This window comes from Thermobia domestica, chromosome 14 (assembly GCF_964235325.1).
Source record: "Thermobia domestica chromosome 14, izTheDome1.hap1.1, whole genome shotgun sequence".
Lineage (NCBI taxonomy): Eukaryota > Metazoa > Arthropoda > Insecta > Zygentoma > Lepismatidae > Thermobia > Thermobia domestica.
In genome coordinates this window covers 10409830-10434128 of record NC_137467.1, presented here as the reverse complement: position 1 = coordinate 10434128, position 24299 = coordinate 10409830, and the positions used below count along the sequence as shown (strand labels likewise).

Here is a 24299-nt window from a genome sequence, read left to right as displayed (position 1 = left end):
GTGGTAGCATGTCTCGATCGAACATTCCATTGAGGAATAATAACCGAAAAACAAGAATAATCAATAAAGGTTTATCGTTTCGCTCCAAATTTGCAATTATTATACCTAGTTTTATCTATATACTATAAAAATTATCTGTACTCAAACTTCTTTATAATGTTGTGAGAAGTTGATTATTCATGACTTAGTCAGTGCATTACTTCTTTTTATCCTCACAGGTCACAGCAAATACAAGAAGCGCATGCACTATGTGGAGATTCTTATCAGTGTCAGTTTGATTATGCACTTACTTTAAACAAGGAGTTGGCATTTTTCTCAAAGAAACATCAGGACAGTTTTATAAATATAAGAACTGCTAACAATAGAAGAGGTAAGAAACTACATTTTACCATATTATTATATAACTTTATTAGTCTTGAACGAAATTGTATTGTAAAGTTCTCCCTGTGGAGGGGTAGGTAGAGCTTTGGTAAAGTAAATTATAGTCCAGAATCGATTCCATGATTGGACACCTCTAAATATCTGGAAAGATCTGTAACCGCGCAATCTTGATCTTTGGAGTGCCTTTATATTTCTGGTGTCGATGTTTTTCTTCGTTGTTGTGATGTATGAGCCATCACACTGACATATATCTTCATAAACTCTCACATGTACGCAATTCTTTACCAATATTTTTGTAGTCCGTAACATATTTTTACATATGAACAGGAGAGTTAAAACTTGCCTCAGCTTTTTCTGCTGGTCTAATGGCTAATACAAGTGTCTTTGGTGAGCAGGATCCCGGGCTCGATTCCCGGTGAGAGAGTATTGAACGCGTTGCAGTAGTTCGGATTCCACATTAGACTCATTTCTCATTTAGCCCTGGTTCTGGAAAGAGATGCTAAACTTCAACAAACAAAGAACTTTTAAGAAAGAAGTTTAAGCTAGCTTTAATTTGAAATGAATGTGCTGATTTGCTGTGAATGTAGAAATAATTTCCTATATAAATTGAATGTGAATTTGTTCAAGTCAGTGAATGATAAATTAAGGAAGCCCAATTTATTATCTTTCTCAAAATCAATTTAAATTTAATTTTTGAATCTGTCGAATTCAGTTCCTCAAGCAAATTTGGTAGTTGTTTATCTCTAGGCTTTTGAATAACTATTATCTTAAAATGGAACTTGGATCTAATTAAGTAGTGTATCTTAGAATGGAACTTTATTTTAGAATTAATAATATAATTTAGTGCTTATTTTACTTTCATTTTTGGATCAAAAGATCCAATATATTTCAGTCAAAAAATGTTCTTGTAGGCCTTATACCTGGAGAACTACATACAGTGTGGCCAAACCCAAATTATCACTTACCTCATTTGATATGTTTATTCCGTAAAAAATACGAAAACTCGATTTGGGAGCTGTTCAAAAATTTTGTGGCCCCTGTTCCAGAAACTAATTATTGGCCAAGATCGCAATCGATTTTTTTGAGGGGGGGGGGGTCATTCCTAAAATTCTTGGGCAAAATCGCAGTCTTTTGATCCATTTTTTGACCATTCCTAAAATTCTTGTTACTTTTCATTTTTGACTTCTCAATGTTCTACGAATTAACGCAGATTGTAGTGTCAGAATATATTTTAATTAATCTATGTTGAAGATGATTATTGGTTGTCCCTTTTCTTACATTATAGTGTTACAATAATATACAATAGTGTTACTATAAAGTGCTATATTTCTGCTTTCAGCTGCCCTCAGCACGGAAACAAAGTTATTATTATTATTATTATTATTATTATTATTATTATTATTATTATTATTATTATTATTATTAACAAAACGCAGTACTACAGGACGACCACAAAGTCCCGTACCGCTGAAAATAAGTAACATAAACCACTACACGTATGTAAATAACTACACGGAAATAATTGAATGACATGAACAACAATGCTTTCGAGAAGTTTCATTGAGATAGGGAACATAAAGTGTTTAAAGGGTCAGTCTGTCGACCACCGTTATTTTCATGACAAAGGATAATACCCCGCCAGGTTCTGTGCGACATTTTGCGAAGCGTTGCAGGTGTAACTTGAGTGAAAACTTGTTTCACAGCTTCTATCAGTTCGGCAGTGGTATCGTAATGGTTTTGTGCAACGATGCCCTTTATGAAACCCCATAGCGCATTATCACAGGTGGTGAGGTCCGGGCTTCGTGGTGGCCAGGCTCATGCACCCAGCATCTTGCAATAATATGTTCTTCAATACTGTAACTCGAAGTATCAGCCTGTGGGAGGCTCGGGTTCGATTCCCGGCGGGAGCTCATGTGGTTCAGCTTCCACGTTAATCAGTGGGTCCACGTCTCATATAGCCTCGCTGCTAAACGGGACGTTAAACTCAAAATCAACTCAACTCAATTCGAAGTATCAGCCATCGTTCACATAATCTGAAACAATGTAAAACCTTACATTAGCATTTATAAAGGAATAAAGGGAAAAATTTCATTAGCATTTATCAAGCGGTAACGGGACGTTGTGGCCACCCTGTAGTGTTGCACAAGATAGTTTTTCTTAATTTGGTGATCTTTTATATATTTTTGTAGAAGAGATGTCTCAATCCTTTCTATGTAATATTAATAGCAGCATGTCCAAACTATAGGTGCATATCCTAATTTACTTTCTACAAAACTATTTTACAGTCTAGCTACTGCCTTTACATTCATTGAATCAACTGCATTTCTAATTACAAATACCAGCGTTAGGAATGGTTCCTTAACAATAGATTCAATGTGACTTTCATACTTAATAGTCTGCCTTACTAAAAATAATACAAAATTACCATCTTTCTTTTGCTTGTTTTTCATAAGTGAAAGGAGATAATTAAATGCAACTTACCATGTTATTCTACAACAGAAAATATGAACCTGAAGAATTTTCAGCGTTGCCATCCATAGAAATTACAGTGTTGCCAGAATAACAATTCTCCCAAAATCTAAGTTTGTGGCCACCCTATACATTGAAAATATGCTGTTAATGGAGTAAGATTTGCAGAAAGATGAACAAATTAAAGATTCAGGCGTTGTATTTGATAGAAACATGAAATTTATCAATTCGAGCGCTTAGAGGATAAAGGTGTTTAGTTCCATTTTTTGAAACGTTACATTCTGGCGGTTCATACACGTGTTATATGTTAGTCATGCTATATAACACATTATTTAGTGAGTCCTCGTCTGAGTACAGATATTTAGAAACGATGAAGGTGGTATGTTAACGGACAAAGTTGTGAAAGTCAATTTTCCCATCATTGTTACATAACACCTTTATCCTCCAAGCGCTTCAATTATATTAATGTTATAGTGCAAGGATATAGAAGAATAATAGGGTACATATTTAAACAATGGCCTGAGAATAAAAATGCTAGTTCATGATCTAGAAGAATAATAGGGTACATATTCAAACAATGGCTTGAGATTAAAAATGCTAGTTCATGATCTAGAAGAATAATAGGGTACATATTCAAACAATGGCTTGAGATTAAAAATGCTAGTTCATGATCTAGAAGAATAATAGGGTACATATTCAAACAATGGCTTGAGATTAAAAATGCTAGTTCATGATCTAGAAGAATAATAGGGTACATATTCAAACAATGGCTTGAGATTAAAAATGCTAGTTCATGATCTAGAAGAATAATAGGGTACTTATTCAAACAATGGCCTGAGATTAAAAATGTTAGTTCATGATCTAGAAGAATAATAGGGTGCATATTCAAACAATGGCCTGAAATTAAAAATGCTAGTTCATGATCTAGAAGAATAATAGGGTACATATTCAAACAATGGCTTGAGATTAAAAATGCTAGTTCATGATCTAGAAGAATAATAGGGTACATATTCAAACAATGGCTTGAGATTAAAAATGCTAGTTCATGATCTAGAAGAATAATAGGGTACTTATTCAAACAATGGCCTGAGATTAAAAATGTTAGTTCATGATCTAGAAGAATAATAGGGTGCATATTCAAACAATGGCCTGAAATTAAAAATGCTAGTTCATAAGTATATCTATATAAAATTCTTGCAAGATCAAGACTAGAGTTTGTTGCAGTCATTTAGAATAACATATGTGCAACACTGGCAAACAAAATTGAATCAATTCAAAAATGTTCCATTAAGCTACTACCTCGTAAAATGAGTAGAGATTACTACTCACGTAGTTATGAATATTGCAATCAATTTAGGGAATATAGACATTACATGACAGGAAAAAAAAATGTTGAAAAATATTTTATTCAGAATATATTTGACAATAGATACCATAGTGAATACTGCCTTATAATAAGGTACCAACTTAACGCAGAATTAGTTTACTTTGCCAAGACAAACTTTAGCTTATAGCACGTAATTTGGCATAGATAACTCAATGGCAGTAAAAATGGTATGTGGTCTAGTCTGCCATGTTGCTATCCCTTTAATCTCCCGTTGTTTGTTTGGTTTTGCTGTAACTATTACCTTAACCTGCTTTATATTGTGTGTATGTTGCTTTAAGTAAAGCGCCAATCCCGACATGCCCTCTTCTTGTGACTTTTTTGATTGTCTACCTGATTTATTTATTTATTTATTTATTGGATCAAGCAAATAACTTTTAAATCCGGTAAGATGTTTCTCTAAACATTTCGGGGTAATACTGGAAGTAGATATGTTATACTGTATTTTGCAAGAATATGTTGAGTTTTTGTCGATAATTGTGGAAAATAAGGAATTCTTATCCACGTTTTTGCTTCTTTGGAAATATCTATTTTGGGGCTTGCACCGATCTGCGTGTCTGATTTTTTCTTCCACCCGTTTTTATCCTTTTTACCTTACCACTGAAGATGGAACTAGTTTGTTCCGAAACGTGTGAAGAGTATCTAGTTTCCCCAAGGGAGGATTTATTAGTAAGTAACCAATTTTTTGTGAATTTGAGTCATCTTCTCATGCGTCTACATAATCATTATTATTATTTCTATTTATTTGTTTTATATGATGAATTCCGTTCTCATAGTTTAATTTTTCTTTACGCTAGTTATCTCCTGTGGTATTTTGGAGACTCCAAAGTTTGGAAGGAAAAGCACATTCTTGTTTGTACCTGGTACAAAAGTTACCTTCGAATGTAACACAGATTTTACATTGATTGGTGATGAGCGGCGAACCTGTGAGGCTGATGGAAGGTGGAATGTTCCGGACTATGGGTATACCGAATGCCTACGTAAGTTTCAGTTTTCTTATTGTGTTGATTGTAAAATATTATACTAAAAGAGCATGCAGTATTCTCTTGTTATATCTACCTAAATAATCTTGGTTTACAATATTAATCAACTGTCTACATCGCTAGTAGCGGAATTGGACTGGTAGTAAATTAGAATCCCAATATTTGTACCAATTTTAAACATTTAAGGTAGGTTGTACAACATAGAAGTAATGCCTAAATGTACACATACAGTATATTGATTCATCCTTTTTCTGTTTATCAAAATGTGATCTTGTATTTTCGAAAGCCTCTGTTGCTTACATCCTCCAGGTAATAAAAATGATGAATACACTAAACTTATATATACACATGAGTTCTACATTAAAACTTTGTCCAACATACTGTAAAAATATCTTAACTAAATAACAGAAACACAACTTGAAACTTATCTACTATCAAGACATTGCATCACAGAATGTAACCCACACAGCTGTTACCGCTTTATAACCCTATGACCAGCTGATCCACTATCACGCCCTTGGACTTATACATAATGTAAATTAATAAGTAAGTTCAAACTTGATACAAATTAGCAGGCCCGTATTTATATATTGTGCGCCCCTGTCGTCTAAATAATTTGCCGCCCTCCCGCACAAACTTATGTCTCAAACAAGGAAACAAGCCGTAATTTTGCAACCATACCAGCTCTTGTTGAGTAGCAGTTTAAGTATTACAAGTTACAAAAGTTGCAACATCATTTTAAAAGACCTAATTCTCTCAATGATTATTATGATGTAGTGTTCTGCCCGAAGGTAGGTGTTTGACCCAAAAGTCCCTGGGCAAGGTGAACCCATGGTCGTTTGGAAGTGGAAGGGGAGCGACACCCGAGTCCACACACACACAAACACAGAGAGTAGCCTCTAGAGATCTAATGGGAGCGATATTTTGAAGCTAGGATTGGCTGACATCCATTCCTGGGCATCATTGTGAGATACCAATAAGTATTATTGGTGATTACTGATAAGAAAAATAATTGTTTACATTATTCATCGTCAGTAATGATTTAATAGGATCTACATTAATAACACAATAGGTTGTCTGTCTGTAGCGATTTAAAACTCGAGAACTATAATAGATAGAAACATGAAATTTTAATGTTTTAACGTTCTTAAAGAAATGATCCAAATGACCTGTTCCAGGTTCATACGTCACACCTGGTCTGGGATATAGGGGTGCAAAGTTCCCATAAGAATAACATGGGGGTATTTTAAAAATCGAAAACGACCAATATTAGAGGAATTCGTAGTTTTTGGGGTCACTGAGATGAATAGTGACAGTTTTAATCCAATTTAACTTCAAGGTAATATTCCATTGCCCAGGGCGAGTGCGATAATTTTGAGGTCGCTGAGTTTAGTGGCATCAGTTTTCATGACGTTGAAGTTCATCCTCACCCCTTGGCGTAGGGATGGGAGAGGATGACTTTTTAAAAATAATCAGATAAGCTAGCTAATTAGTAACTACTATAATTAGAGCAAATTAAACATATTAACATATTTCTCGCGGGTTGCTAGTTATAAATATTTCTTTATTGTGAATCTTTAAAAAATTCAAAAAAATTGCCTCCCCCTAAATTCTTCCATTCTGTGCTCGAGCACAGAATAGTACTCACTTAAATACGGGCCTGGATCTTAGTATTTTTTTAGTGAAACCATTAATAATACAGTCGGAAATCTTGTCAAGATTACCTTCATCCAAATTCACCTTTGGTGTTTTCGTTCTTTTATAATACTCTACCTCTCAATACAAGGGCGCCCATGTTGTGGTTTCCAAGGAGGGCAAGTATAAGCGATATTCCAAATATAGTTTCAAATTTTACTGTAAGTAACGTAAAAATTCTATTGAGTTTTCAAAATTCCGAAGTACGATTTCTTCTAGGGGGGCGAGCGCCCCACCTTGCCCCCCCTGATGGGCGCCCTTGTCTCAATACGTTTCTTTCAATATCATCTGTAGACGTTAGAAAAGACATAAAACAGCAGAATATTGATCTTTAGAGTAACTTACATGTTCGTTACACAAATTTGATATCAACATTCCTCTTGATCATACTAATGTAAGCGTTTTCACATTGATATATAGTTTCACATACTCCCACATGTCATGTACTTTTTTTTGTATCCGTAAAATGTTTTTTTGTATTAATAAGAGATTTATAACTTGCATAATGGCTTTATTTGTTAGCAATTATATTCAAATTAACAAATAATTTAGGTCAAAAAGAAACAGAAATCCATTTTTAAAGTTAAATAATCATCACTTGCCTCGGCTGGCTTCTTAACTGACTTATTACTGAGTTTTTTAAACTTTCTATTAAGTTTGCAATCCTATTAATCCAATGGTATAGCAGAGGATATCAAACAATGTCCCCCTGTTGAAATTTGTATCACACAAAATTTCAGCGTTTTCTATGTATTTATTTAAAAGTTGCAAGAGCGTATCAGGATAAATTGTCCATCCAGTATACAGAGTGGACATAAAGTCTCTCCCTGATAACAAACATTAATTAAAAAAATGATAGAAGCATGCGGTTTGTGGCGAATAATAAGAAAACTAAAAAAAATATTTTATTTATTTTATATATATATATTCCTGATTTAGAGAATTTCTACATGTGCTGCATTAGTTGCCCTCAAGACATCCAAGCGATATTCAATTTTCAACCATATATTACTCAACATTTCAGGAGTCACTGTGTCTATTGCGATTCTTATCCTGTTTTTGAGTGTTGGAATATTATGAACAAAACCCTGTCTTTGCCATAATCTCATAGGAAGAAGTTCGCAGCGCAAGGATTTCCGTGGGCTTTGGGTTAAAACAACACGAACAGTTTCCACACATTCCTCACTAACACTCGGTCTACCGCTTCTACTACGATCTTAAGCACTTCCTGTTGCAATAAACTTGTTATACGATTCCTTTATGCTCTTAACATCTGGTGGCTGCTTTCCATACTCTCTTTCCTAAATGTTCGTTGAACTGTGATGGGAGATTTTGTTTTCGTGATACCACAAACACACACACACTTCGCTTTCTGCTGTGCTGACGCCATTTTTAAACAAATGACTGCTGCGGTGCAGTCAGCTGCAGTAGATGTCAGCACAGGTTGTGGCAAAATCTTGAAGTATCATACAAGCGATGTTATCAGACCGCATGCTTCTATAATTCTTTGTTTTCTTGTTATTAATGTTTGTTATCAGGGAGAGACTTTAATCGCATTATTCTATCATTTTTTTGTTTTTTTGTTATTAATGTTTGTTATCAGGGAGAGACTTTAACCGCATAGTTCTATCATTCTTTGTTTTCTTGTTATTAATGTTTGTTATTAGGGAGAGACTTTAATCGCATGCTTCTATCATTCTTTGTTTTCTTGTTATTAATGTTTGTTATCAGGGAGAGACTTCACGTCCACCCTATATATACACACTGTGCTGTGTTGTGATTTGTATTGATTAAGAAACATTTGTTAGCAAAATAATGTCCATTTTATAATGAGAAATGTTGTCTATCATAGGTGACTACATTTATTCTGGAGAACAGGCAGCAATAACCTCTGGAATAATTTTGGGGGTCATGGTGCCAATTCTATTCGTTTTTCTTGCCGTGTGGCTTTGGTATATTCACGAGAAGAAAAACAATTACCCTGTCGAAACTACGTGGCGCTATGAGAGTAGAAGCCCTGATAGTCCTTCAGAAAAGTTCCTCCGCGGAACGACTTACGAATCTGATAGCAGCGCATCTGGTCACGGAGGCAGATACAAAGACCGACCAAATGGGAAAAGCAATGGAAATTCTTTCTTTCGTAGAGGGTATGATAAGGTATACCGTACGCATGAACCACTTCCTGGAAAGCCTAACATAGAGTTTGAAGATAAAGTGTGGGATTTAGATGATACACTTTCTAGTAAAGCAGAGTCAGATTCCACTACTACTGCTAGCAAAATTCAGACAGAGTGCTAATTACTGAGTTATAAATATTAGCAAATCAGTATCACACAGTTAAACTTAAGATTAATGCTTAAAATGGGTTAAAAGAGGACAGGTATACACCGAATGTAATCCTCTAGCAAGACAATGAATCTGTTAAAAGCTACAGAAAATAATGAAAGATACTAATAGTAGTTTGTGTTCGTAATACGAAAATATATTTCAACTCGTATGCATATCGTAGATTAACACATATGCCTAGTAGAAAATTGTAGACGAGCAGTAGTACAATTATAGATTTTTATCTTAAAAGGATCCATCACAGCGAAATTAAAATACCGCAAATTTTACACTAATTATGTGATATCTTCAAATAGATAAAAGATAATCGAAAAGTGGAACAAGAGCTCCTTAGACAATATTATTTTATATGAGATACCGTTATCACGACTTACTTATCTGCATTCGATTTCCAGCCATTTAGAAAATCGGCATTCATTTTCGGTGTTTCTAAATGGCTGCAAACGGAAAGCTACTACGTGACTCGTGATAACGGTACCTCATGCAAAATAATATTGTCTAGGGCGCTCTTGTTCCACATTTCGATTATTTTTTTTTTATCTATTTGAAGATATCACATAATTACTGTAAAATTAGCGGTATTTTAATTTCGCAGTGATTAGGCCTCTTAATAATGTATAGGAAAAATACTTGCTAGATATCTCAAGAGTCATACCTTTACCCGTGCTTTTATTTCTTGTGGAGCACGCGCACTCTATGCTGCATCTCCCTTTTCGCACTTGTTAAGATCAACATTAAAAACAAGATTCATTGCTGAAATTCTGAGCGTATTTAGAGATGTAATGTTTATCGTACTACAGACTGATTCTTTCGGTATAGAACCCAAACATTCAAGTATTTCAGACTGTTCATTAGATTTTGGAGATGCATATATGGCTACATATCTTGCTTTATGAGAAGCAATATCATTACTAAAGGACGTGCTGGAAATGTTCACCACTACTGTCCACGCAGACCCGAATGCGACTCTTCATGTTCGTGAAAGTAGTCTATTAAATCTCTTCACTAATTTCAGCTTTTTCACGTCGAAGTTCTTTTCCTTCCTACCGTTATAGTTCCTAAAAAATGTAACATGACATATTTTAAAGAAACTTGTCATCCAGTAGTTATGAGCATTAAGAATGCTATAACTACTGTTCCTTTGTTGTGTATAACGTTCTCCTTTACAACCGTACAACACAATGATAAGGCAATTTAGACATGATAAAAACTTTACAATTGTACGTTCATAATTTGCTGAATTATTTACATTTCTAGTACGGAAAGAATTACCCTGTATAAGCAGATTTCTTACAACGAATCTCGAAATTTCTTACGTCTCATATAGCCTAGCTGCTGAAAGGGGCGTTAAACTCAAAATTATATCAAACCAAATCGAAATTTCTTTATAATAACTGAACTTTAAGAGTATAAGTAAACTGCATGATTTGGATCTAAACGCATTTTGAGGAATGACATGCTAAACAAACTCATTGCTTAAAATTTGTGAATGTATATTTTGCTTAAGATTTGTGAATGTGAATGCATACCAACCTATTTTAAGCATTGCTGTAGATGTGTAGACTTAGAAGGTTAGTGACAAATACTTAAGATATGATTAGGTGGAAAGAACTTGCTGTTTATCTATACTTTACAAGGTATTTTAACACTTTTCGTACAGAACTCATATTATTAAAGCATTTTAGCCTTTCGTACAGTAGCCATAATAGTACACCATTTTAAGGCTACCAGGTTATAAAGTATAGATTTAATACTGTAATTCAAGCTCCGCTTTACTCTTATAATTTATGTAGAGCTAAAGTTATGAATTTCTGATCAGCTGCAAAACTAACCACTGGAAAATACGTTGACCTAGTATCTATAAGACGAAAAGTGTTGAAATGCAGGTGTGTTTCATCCATATAAATTAATATTCAGTTAATTGTTAACATTTTCTTTATTAAAACTAACATTTGAATATTTACGACATGCTTGTTTGGCTCGTATTTGCAATCAATAAATACTTATCTAGTCTTGGTACTACATGTGTGAAGAAAATTTCGAATGAATTTTAACGCTTCTATTATTCGAATATTAAATACATTTAGATTTCCTTATAAATACATGATAATAACACATAAAACAAGTACATAATAAGAACACGTCTATTATTCGAGTACTAATTAAATTTTGATTCCTTATAAATATATGATAATAACACATAAAATAAGTACTTAATTTTAATAATAACATCTATTATTCGAATATTGAATAAATTTAATTTTATAAATATATGGTAATAATATAAAATAAATACTTAATCAATAATAACATTTCTATTATTAGAATGCTGAATACATTTAGATTTCCTTATAAATACATGATAATAACGCATAAAATAAGTACTTAATCAATAATAACCCTTCTATTATTTGAATATTGAATAAATTTAGATTTCCTTATAAATACATGATAATAACACATAAATATAAGTACCTAATTAATAAGAGCGGTTACTAATTGGTATCTTTATATGTCATATTAACCAAATAATTTTCATTATGCATCTTATTAGTTGACTGTGAAAAAGACCCTTGATTATTAACTTTACGGTTGACCATCTTCACTTTTCGTTTACTAAGGAAATAAATACTGTCTCTGCTAAAATTATCGTATTTCTACAATTTTTCATGACTATTTTCAGGGCACTTTTTCACCTAATAATCGTTAAAACACGTCGTAAATACTCAAACATGAGTTTCAATTGTCTAAAAGTCTGCGTAATAATCAATATGGTTCTAAATTTACTAAATTTTCTTTTTAAATAACGTTCGAAGAGTCTCATGTTTCTTTAGACCATTTCATAAGCATAACAAATAACAGTTCATAGGTTTAAGTGCAACATATTAGTATCATTTTATGATTAATAAACTTCATATTACCATTATTTATTGCATAACTACGAAGCTATTCTCAATTTTTTTTTTTTTTTAATATTTGTTCTTTCATGCATGTAAGACATAGCTTCCTTTGTAGGTAAGCATAATAGGGATTAACAAGTATCATCAGTAGTTATCTTCGTGTGTTGGTGGTTGTTAATGTGTTTCCCTTGCTTAACTTGAACATTCTTCTTGGTTAGAAAATTATAGAATAAAGCGCTGAATATACGAAGTAAATTCATTATTACGAGGGCTGTCTCGAAAGTCCCAGACGTTTTGGCCTATCGTAGCAGTGGGCGGGGCTAGAGTCACGAGTCAAAACGTTGCCACACTGAGTACGCATCCAGCTGTGGTAGAGTGAGGACTGTGACGATCTTATTGTGTTTTCTGCGATGTGTTACAATATACGCTGCAATACAAAATTCTGCCTCTTGTGAGGCGCGTTCTGTGATTAGATTTTTGTTGGTAAAAAAAAAAGAAAGAAAAAAAAACACAATTGAAATCCATCGCAAACTTAGCGCGAAGGTGTTGTTTCTTCACGACAACGCACGTCCACATGGCCAAGCGTACCCAAGAGCTCTTGGATGGGAGGTGTTCTATCACCCACCATACAGTGTGGATTTCGCGTCGAGCGACTATAAACTCTAATTAGGGATGACAGGGTGTCTACTAAAATTCCAAAATGAAATTTCGTGACTTTTTCGTGACCTTTTCTTTACCAAATCATAAAATTTCCTAATATTTTCAAGAGCGAATTTGGGTGCGAATTAGGCCGAATTTTTATCCATGCGATAGAAACGTACTTTGCTTGCGATTTAGTAGCGTCTAAAGCTGACGATAGACATTTTTGGTATTGAACTTTGACGTTTTATAGAACAAAATATTTCGATCTGTCCTTACATTTGTACAGTTTAAAAATAATCGTGACCCAAAAGCTAAATTTCGTGACTTTTTCGTGACTTTCATGACCGTTTTCTGATTTCGTGACTTTTTCGTGACATTCGTGACTTTCGTGACCGATAGACACCCTGGGTGAAGACATGGCTCGCAACGCAACACTTTGATAATAACGCCGAAGTGCATGCCGGTGTAAGCCAGTGGTTGAAATCGCAGGCGGTACATTTTTACCGCGACAGTATGAAAAACTTGTACCACGGTATGATAAGTGCCTCAATTTGCATGGCGATTATGTGGGAAAATAGCTTAGGAATGTACCTTTAATATATATATAATACAGTTTGGTTAGTTCATTCTGTTACTTTTTAAAATTATTTCAAAACGCCTGCTACTTTCTGCGCAGCCCTCGTATTAACAGGAAACAAGCAAGAAGAATACCAAAGATAACACAACATGTAATTCAAGTAACTTTCATTAATAAGTAAAAACAGCTAGAAATTACTGTATTGTTTTAGGTAAAATATGATTTAGTGTGGAATGCAGTACGTTTATGGTTTATTGTAAACTATATCAAAGAAACAATGTACAATTATTAATTAAGTGTTACAATGCATAATTTAAGTGTATTCCCTTTTATAAGCATTAATATACTTCTGTCGTTTCATTATCATTGCTGTTACTGCATTTATTTCTGTTTAATTAAGTAAATGTTTTTCTTACAAACAAAAGTTTTTAATAAAAATAAGAAACATAAAACTAAAATTAGATTTTCTTTTTTATTTTAAATAGGTAAAGTTTCTATTCCACATTCAGTTCAAGAGGTATATTTTACGTGGCTTTCCAGGATGTTCGGCATATTTTATTATTTTTTTTTAAAAAAGAAAGAATTTCCAATAGCTTATTTCCTACTTCTGTTTAAATAGAAGATATATTGACTTACCAATTGGATGTGGAATGGAAATTTTCCCATCATTCCACACTTATTACCAAGGAAACTTTCTATTCCACATTTAAACGGTTTTGTTACTTGTTCATTGATATATATATATATATATATATATATATATATGGCCTGCAAGGTCTCCAAATTTAAATGCTATTGAGAATGTTGGACGGCGACCGAATGGCAGCTGGGCTACCGCAACGAGCTTGAAGCAGCTAAGATGCACAATAAGCGTGGGGCACTATGTCGTAAACGGGTATTTATTATCTGTACGATCGGCTGCTGTCCAAACAGTTGCTTACGTGATCTCTAGAAGTGGTTGCTTACATATGCTAAGCATTGTATGTATCTGAACCCCATGTATAACGTAATCAATATGTTCCACGGACGTAATGGTGGGGTCTTTTTATTTTATTTATTTTTGTGCCATCTCTGGGTAAGATATATGAATTCCTTCTGGGCTTTCTTAAATGGGCGGGCTAAAGTTACAGTGATCTACTTAACATTTTCTTTGCTTTCCAGAAACTAACGCAAAAGGTACTGTAATAAATTCAGGATCGAAACAGCTGTTTCCTTTATTACTGTAATAAATTCAGGAACAAAACAGCTGTTTCCTTTATTACCTTAATAAATTCAGGAACAAAACAGCTGTTTCCTTTATTACTTTAATAAATTCAGGAACAAAACAGCTGTTTCCTTTATTACTGTTATAAATTCAGGAACAATGAATGAATGAATGATTGGCGGGTTAATGGGGACGTCAGCAACGAGGCTATATGTCCCCGTCACGACTGACACGGTTGCTCTGGACTAAAAACGTAAACAGAAAAAGCTTAAAATACCAAAGCACAATAAACAAGTGCTGCTAAATAATAAGAGAAAACGAAAAAGAGAAAATAAAAGAATAAATAAGCTAAAACAGATAACAATAACAATATATAGAAAACAATAAAAGCTAGCAAAAAGTAAAAATTAGCAGCAATAAAAAGCGAAAACACACTAAAACATCTCAGAGAACGTGAGCAACCCCACAAGCTTTAACAAAGTCAAGTACCCGGCAAACTATATCTCTTGAATCCCCCAAAGCGCGGGTAAGAACAGAAGGCAATCCGAAACGTTCTCTGAGAGCTGAGTATTCAGGACACTCAACAAGAATGTGCCGAATACTCAGCGGGACTATACACTCTTCACAATACGGACGGTTCAACCTCCGTAGCAAGTAACTATGCGTCAGATGAGAGTGTCCGATACGCAAACGCGCCAGGAGCACTTCATCTCGACGACGAGCGGACGAGGACGTACGCCACTCACCTAGGAGTGGTTTGACTGCATGCAATTTATTCTCAATGGCCTGGTCCCAATCGGCTTGCCAGTGAGAGCGCATCAAGATGTGAAAATAGGAACGAAGATCGGAGCAAGGAAGGCTATGCTCCAGTGCAACCCCGGCCAAGGCGGCGTTCTTGGCGGCTGTATCAGCAAGTTCGTTTCCCCGGATGCCGACATGACCCGGCACCCAGCAGACAACGACGACACAACCCTGTTGCTGCAATTGATGGCATCTCAGAAGAATGTCCTGCACGAGAGAGTGCATACTAAAGGCATTCTGTATACTCAGAACCACGCTCTGAGAGTCGGTGCAAACAAGCACACGACGTAATGAAAGCGTGAGAGCATGGTCCAAGGCAAGCTTAAGTGCAGTCAATTCGGCAGTGAACACGGAACACAGGCGATGCAAATTGAATTCTGAGCTGCCCTCGTCGGTGACAAAGGCACAGCCTACAGAATCCCCATCCTTAGAACCGTCCGTATAGAACACACTAAAATCGGGGTACTGATCTAACAGTGCGGCAAACTCTTGCTGGTACACCTGGGAACTAGTTTGCTGTTTGGAATGCAGAGACAAACGTAAATCATGCCGAGGTAGACGGAGCAGCCATGGTGGAATAGCACAAAAGCGAACCAACGAAAGAGAGGGCCACACGAAATCGTCGGAAAGAAAGCTCTCGCACGCACGGATGTACCATGGACGTGTAGAGCGAGGACGTGCAGCATAGCGCTCGTATATCCGACCACCACGGAGACATGGTCTACACGGGTGGTCTGGAATACAACGCACATGCGCAGAATAATTAAGGAGTAGTCTACTCCGACGATATACTAACGAAGGTTCATTGGCTTCAGCATACAGGCTGGTGACGGGACTTGTTCGGTAGGCGCCAGTAGCAAGACGAATACCCAGGTGATGCACTGTGTCAAGTTGTCGTAACAGAGAAGCACGAGCAGAACCATAGACAATACAGCCATAGTCTAACTTGGACCGAATTAGACTACGGTACAAACGAAGTAGAACAGTACGATCAGCACCCCACGTGCGGTGGGAAAGGACACGAAGGAGATTCAGAGCTCGAAGACAAGAATATTTAAGATTCCGTATATGTGGTGCCCACGACAAGCGACGGTCAAACACCAGACCCAAGAAACGGACTGTATCAACGAATGACAAACGGGTGCCATCGAGGTACAAGTCCGGGTCAACAACGCACGTACGCTGCCGGCAGAAGTGAACACATTGGGATTTCTCGGTGGAAAAGCGAAATCCAGTCTCATTCGACCAGCGAACGAGACGATTGAGAGTCAGTTGAAGCTGTCGAGTAATGCCGCGAAGGTGGCGGGAGCGACAGAAAATGACAAGATCGTCAACATAAAGCAGACCAGACACAGGAGCCTGGATCTGCGTAAGAACGCTGTTGACGGCGACAGCAAACAACGTGACACTAAGAACACTGCCTTGTGGAACACCATTTTCTTGTACAAAGCGCTCTGAGAGAGTAGAGCCCACACGCACTCTAAAGTGTCGCTCGTGAAGAAAATTCGAAATAAATTGGGCCATATGCCCACGAAGACCCCAGTCATATAATTGTTTTAAGATTCCGTAACGCCATGTGGTGTCATACGCCTTCTCTAAGTCGAAAAAGATAGCTACAAGATGTTCGCCGCTGAGAAAGGCGTCTTGAATTTCACCCTCAAGATAAGCGAGATTGTCTGTAGTGGATCGGAAACGACGGAATCCACTTTGATGCTTGCTCAGAAGTGAATTGGATTCCAAATACCACACCAGGCGCTTGTTGACCATGCGTTCAAACAGCTTACAGACGCAGCTCGTGAGAGCAATGGGTCTGTAGCTCGTGGGGCTAGTTGCGACTTTGCCTGGCTTCAAGATAGGAAGAACGAGAGCCTCACGCCAAGCCGGTGGAAAAAACTCCTCGACCCAGAGGCGATTATACAGTTGCAAGAGAGCAAGCTGTGTATCGCGGGGGAGGTTGCGCAACATCTCGTAGGGTATACGATCAAGCCCTGGAGCAGTATTGGATGATTCACGAAGAGCAGAATCAAATTCAACGAGGGTGAAAGGAGCATTGTAATCTTCGCTGTTGGCGGTACGGAAGTTTAACGGGTTCCGCTCTAAACGCGCCCTAATGGGAACGAATGCTGGAGGATAATGATCAGACTCAGAGATAGATGCAAAATACTGGCCCAAATTGTGTGCTATCTCCAAAGGGTGAGTAACTAAGACACCATTCTCAGACAAAGCAGGAACATCAACAGTAGGAGTGTTACCATTAAGAGAGCGGACCCGACGCCACACAGTGGACATTGCTGTGCGACTATTGATGGACGAAACGTAGTTCATCCAGCTTTGGCGCTTCGAAAGCTTGATAAGACGTCTAGCTCGAGCACGTAGAATGCGGAAACGCTGCAGATTGTCGTCAGTTGGATGACGATTGAAAGTGGCAAGAGCGTGTCGACGAGCCAGGATAGCCTCACGGATTTCCGCAGACCACCATGGAACACGCCGGCGGGAAACGTCGCCACCGCATTCTGGAATGGAACCATGAGCAGCATCAAGAACAGTCTGCTCAAAAGCCTCAGCCACAACAGCGACAGGGAGATCATCACGACAATGAAACTCACTGAGCTCACGGAATTTACGCCAGTCAGCACGCTTCAGATTGAAGCGGCGGAGAGGAAAAGAAGGAGTAACAGGGAGACCTTCAATAAACAACGGGAAGTGATCACTGCCACAAAGATCAGGATGCACTCTCCATGTCAATGAGGTCAAGAGACCAGCACTGCACATGGAGAGGTCGATACAAGAATATGTGCCATGGGCAGTGGAGAAATGAGTAGGACTGCCATCATTAAGGATAAGCAAGCCACTCTCCTCAAGAAATTCGGTGACTTCGCGGCCACGACCGTCAGTACGGACAGAACCCCATAGACGGTGATAGGCATTAAGGTCTCCAACAAGCAAGACTGGCGGCTCAAGCTGATGGAAGAGCCGAAGCAGATCGGCGGCTGTAAAGACTTCAGATTGAGGAACGTACAATGAACAAACTGTAAGCGGGCGAGAAAAGTGTACTCGCACCGCAACGGCTTGCAGTTTAGATACAATGTGAATTTGCTGGGAATGAACAGAATCGGAGGCACAGACTGCCACGCCGCCAGCAGCGTGGGCAGCGTCTGGCTTATCACATCGATACATTGTATACCCAGAAAGAAGAAAAGACTGGGTAGACTTAAAATGGGTTTCCTGCAAGCAGATAAGTACAGGCGAGTGGTCAGTGATCAGTCGGGTTAATTCCTCACGGTGACCACAGAAGCCATTGAGGTTCCATTGAAGAAGCGCCAGACTGGAAAAGATTAACGTTTGAGGCGAACTTTCCCACGGGGTCCAATAACAGCCCACTCGGAGTCCATAAGTTCGTCCTCCACCATATCAGACTTGAGCGAAACGGCAGGAGGCTTACGAACTGGCGTAGATTTTGTTCTCTTGGGACTGAGAACAGTCTCGTTTAGCCGACGAATATGTTGGCTAAGTTTCAGTCCGCCGATATAAGGTGATCGGCGATGGGCCGGAGTACGCCGAAGAGCACCACTAACAGAAACACGTGGGGTTCTGGGAAGTTCGCTTGTCGTTGCAACTGGGGTCTTCAAGTCACAACTATTCTCTGGGACCGAGTCTGTCTGGGTGGAAACGTCAGATGTCTGGGTGGCTACAGATTTTCGAGAACTAGCTGCAACAGTAGCGAATGGAACAGAAAGCGAAGAAGGGACGCTTTCTTTCAGACGACGCTTAGCGTCAGCAGCAGAAATCTTCTCAACAACCATGAGTTCTCGAATACGCTTCTCGCGCTGAAAGGCTGGACAGTCCCGAGACCAAGCTGAATGCTCACCCTTGCAGTTGACACAGAAGGGCTTGGCTGCGTTGCAGGGATCCGCACCATGACTACCCTGGCCACAAATCGCACAAAGAGCAGCACTCGCATTACACGAGGTGCTGGTGTGCCCAAAATGTTGACATTTAAAGCAGCGCAAGGGACTAGGAATATAGGGCCGAACTTTCAAACGATAGTATCCAGCCGTGACGTACTCCGGAAGCGTGGGCAAACTGAAAGTAAGAATCAGGGACTGCGTGGCGACGAGTTCACCTGACTTCTTACTTTTGATTCGAGCTACGTCGATAACGTGTTGGTCCGCTAACTCTGACTTAATTTCCTCTTCGGTTGCATTGAGGAGATCCCAACACGATATTACCCCTTTAGAAACGTTCAGCATACGATGTGGTTCAACTGACACGTTCACCGGTCCAATAGATGTTAACTTAAGTAGCTTCGCCGTTTGCCTCTCATCTGTCGTTTCCACCAATAAAGTGCCATTACGCAACTTCTTCAAATCTTTAACCTGTCCGGCGTGGTAGGTGATAACTTTATGAATAACAAAAGGGGACAAGCCCTTAATAGCACTCGGACGGTTTGCATCAGAATTGGCACTATCAACGTCTTTATCTTTAATTACAAGGTATCGGACAACAGGGGTCGCGATACTTGTCTTTTCCACTACTTCAGTTTCACATTGTTTGGGCTTCTTCCGTGAGGGAGAGGCCGGATCTGATTTTATAGTTTTAGTACCCATAAAAGTTTGTATTTTAAATAACATTTAGAAAGGGAAAAAAGGGTGTGAGGTCACACCGGGGCGTTAATAGGGGAACTAACGCTACCCCCTGGCCATCCCTTCAGCACGCCCAACACCTTAGGATCAGCGTGGGGCCGACGCGGTCAAGGGGAATGGAAGTGCAAAAACCATTCCCGTCGACAAAAACGCGTGGCCCCGGAAAAAAGAAGGAGTGAAACAAAACAAAAGAAACCTGGCAAACAAAAAGATAGGCCCCCACCAGCCCAGGAAAAACAAAACAAAAGGTGCGGATTTTTTTGGGTTTTGATTTTTTTTGTTTTTTATATTATTTTGAGTTTTGCATTTTTTTTGTTTGTTTTTATATTTTCAAAGACTCAACACGCCGGACATCACAAACACTGGACGCAGACAACATTAGGCCGGGTGGGTGCACGTCCTCCCCAAGTGGAGGAAGACGTCCACTAGACCTGCCTCTTCCCGACTCCCACCAACCACCCGCGAGTCCGGTAGCGGTATTAGCGGCTGAGAGGGCGTGCAATGATATGATATGAAGATGAGGGGTGATACATGAATGAAAGATGAAGCCGCCCTCTCAGCTCCACCCCCTCCCCGACGATGACGGTCCGCTACATGGAGGGGGAATTCAGGAACAAAACAGCTGTTTCCTTTATTACTTTAATAAATTCAGGAACAAAACAGCTGTTTCCTTTATTACTGTTATAAATTCAGGAACAAAACAGCTGTTTCCTTTATTACTGTTATAAATTCAGGAACAAAACAGCTGTTTCCTTTATTACTGTTATAAATTCAGGAACAAAACAGCTGTTTCCTTTATTACTGTAATAAATTCAGGAACAAAACAGCTGTTTCCATCATTACTGTTATAAATTCAGGAACAAAACAGCTGTTTCATTTATTACTAGAACTTCCACTACCATTTCTTGGCAGCTGAATGAAGCTCTGACTTACGTTTTTTGTTAACAGATTGACATATCTATATCTGGTTTCTGTGCCTAAGTCTTTTTCTTTGAAAGACTAACTTACACCACTGTAATTCTAACCTATCCTAAGATGTTAGCATCAATGTGTATATATATATATATATATGTATATATATAAAATGCTCTTTCAAACATTCGAATTTCTTAAAACGAAAGGGCTACGGTGGCTCAATTTTAGAGCTTCACCTCTGGTGCATAGTGTCGTCCCTTGTTCCATCTCAGCTCGCACCAAGTGAACTTTGTGGTGGACAAACACCGTGTGCGTGAGTTTTCTTGGGGTTCTCGTACTTTCTTCATTCCACCATTTCATTCATTTCGCATCGTCAGCGTCTCCTTTAGCCTAGCCGGCATAATCGTGAAACGTAAAACTGAAAGATTGAAACATATTCCAGTCGAGTCTGAAGATAAATCGACAATTAATAGGGACTCTCGAGTATGGAATAAAACAGGTGCAAACTAGAGAAGAATAGTTCATTCACTTGGAAAAGGCGTAAAAGTAAAGATAAAGGTAAAATTGGCCGATCTGTTTTTTCAAGAATTAGTGAAAAAAAAGCACGAATACCAGAATATACCAACGATGTCATTGAAATATCTTATATCTATAATACCCGCACTCGTAGATCTTTTATTGGCGATCTTCGACAATAGTATAATGAAATAGTGCTGATTGTAGCGTATACAGAATTTCACCGATGGGGGAGGTTCAAGGACACAATCTACAGGACACGCGTAATATATATATATATATATACCATAGTAAGATATATATACGTACAATTATTTTATAGAAGTATGTTTATCAGTGGCGTACGCAAAAGAGGTTTCAGGTTGGGCAACATATGTCCTTGAGCAAAATATTATGAAAAAATATTTATAATATATATATATATATATATATATATATATATATATATATATATATATATATATATATATATATATATATATATGGGACATATCGTAGTCGAGTGAAGACTTCACCTAGGAACTAATATGTGCCCTATCCAAAAATACGTGTTTCATAATCCTAAGGTACTCACGCAGCAATTTTTATAGAGGGAGTTTGGCTACAGACATATGTGTATAATTTGAATTACTCGCCAACTACCTCTATAAAAATTGTTGCGGAAGTACTGCAGGATTCTGGATCATGGGTATTTGGATAGAGCACATACTAGTTACTAAATAAACTCTTGACACGACTACGGTAGGTCCCATAGTTTAGGAGCTATGGACCTTTACAGTTCATATTTTACAGTTCGTACGGACGAATAATACCAAAACACACATACAAAAAGGTCTGAATTGTAGATATACAAGTTATATTTTATTATTACAATTGCATTGCAACACGCATTTGAGAAATGAGCATAAAATAAACTTTCAATGTGACCAAAATGGAATCTTGTTTTGATTCAGCCCTTCATTATGACTAAAGACTAGCAGTTTGGCAAAATATATCATTGAAAATGGCAGCCAAAATGACAAAATACATTTTAAAAATGGCATTGAAAATTCCAGTTTATCTTGGAAAGATGAAGAAAAGTTTAAAGAAGAAGGAAAAAACTGGCACAGCAGTAGAGATGCAAAAAAGCCGGCTTTTTTGAATCGATGGTTTTTTTCACATAAAGAGCTTTTTGGGGAAAAAAAACGAGAATTTTGGAAATTTTGGCTTTTTTCATTTTCATGATTTTTCTATCTAAATAGCTTTCTTATAGTATATTCTATAGTTAGATAAGAATTCCATGACCTAAATGCCATATTTCGCTCTAAAATTCAGCATCAAGATGGATGGAACACATGTTTTACGAATTAAAGCTAAGATGAAGAATGTAGTATTTGAGGGCAATTTTAGAAGCTATTTAACTTTATTTTAACTTTTGAGTTATCGACATTTTTTTCTTCTCGGGATCATTTCAGTTTGTCATCTTTGTTTCATTTCTAAGAGCTTAGTACTCTAGCTTCTAGCGCAAAAGTTAAACTTACGTTTTTCTATATATCCGTCAAAGCGTACGTTTTTCAATATATCCGTCTAACCGTACTTCCACATTTCTGTTATACTGTAGCTGTGCAACGATTTAGCAATAATTTTCCGGATACAACCTTGAATACTAATTTATACAAATAATCAGTAACGGATTTAGAAACGTACTTTGGGACGGGTTTCTCTGATTGTTTCGCTTTCTAAAATGTCCTAATTTTATTTGGGAGGAGCTTGAAGTTTATGAGTACAGGCATAACTAATACTGTATTTCGTTTCGTTTATATATTTAGAGATAATCTTCCGGATACAACCTTGAAGATCATTTTATACTGAGAATCAGTGGCGGATTTAGAAAAGTATTTTGGGAGGGTTTTTTTTTTCTTACTAATGTTTAGTTTTTCTAAACATTCGTAATTTTTATTTGACGGGAGCTTAAAGTTTATAAGTAAAGGCATAACTAATAGATATTTCGTTTGTTTTAGACATTCCGTAATTTTGGGGAACAGGCTTCAGTCCGAAAGACCGTCCCTCTAACCTTTGCAAAACCGTCATTGCTGGTAATTAGTAATAATAACGATTTAAAAACAATAAGAAATGAAGTCGGCCAACTCACAGTACACGCACTATTTCTACTTCATAGATGGAATGAAGAAAAGTTTTGTCAGAATGGTCGAATAATGAGTTGAATCCCGGACTTCCCGATAGAAGCGCAAAAGCTCCACTCAGTCATGTTTGTTGTGCAGTTGTATTTATCTTAACTTAAATATATTCCGTAGTTCTTTTTTTTCTTTTTTTTGTGATGGTGGGGTGGGGAGAGTTCTATAATGATATGAAGGGTGTGAGCCAAGAACATGGTAACTAACAAATTTTCAATTGCTGAGTTATGCAGCACCAGATAGACAGCAACGCATACCGCTTTGTTTAATCCTTCATGTATAGTCTTATCTGAAAAATCAGCTTTCTGACTTTCAAAATGGATTGTGCAGCAAAAAATTTCTAATTTCTTAAAATAGTAAAATTGTGGGTTACCATGTTCTTACCTCACACCCTTCATATGTTGAATCCCTCTTGTTAAAAATACAGAAAACTTGAGGACTGAGTAAACCGTGATGGTGCTTATATAAAACTGTAGAATTTCAAGAATATACAAAACCAAAAGCTCTAGATGTGCAGCCTTTAAGTGTCATATAAATCTAAGTATTTTTCTTAAGTTTTATTTTAATTTTATTTTGTTCCAAAAGAGGATATGGAATATTTTGAAGTAAAAATACTACTTAGAATTTTGCTACTTATTTGAGTATTTTTTTAAAAGAAGTATTTACTTT

The 24299-nt window shown here is 37.2% G+C and overlaps 1 protein-coding gene across 2 annotated transcripts in view; it reads left to right on the top strand.

Annotated features, from left to right (window-relative positions):
- mesh (sushi domain containing 2 mesh) overlaps positions 1-24299 on the top strand; it is a 117223-nt gene that overhangs the window by 73583 nt on the left and 19341 nt on the right. Inside the window, exons 18-20 of one of the 2 annotated variants that reach the window (XM_081737697.1) lie at positions 219-370; positions 5032-5214; positions 8765-11469. In XM_081737697.1, coding sequence (XP_081593823.1) covers positions 219-370; positions 5032-5214; positions 8765-9210 — 781 coding nt within the window. In that variant the 3' untranslated portion in view covers positions 9211-11469. Of the gene's footprint in view, positions 1-218; positions 371-5031; positions 5215-8764; positions 11470-24299 lie in introns of those variants that run through there. The other variant, XM_081737698.1, reaches the window with a different exon arrangement.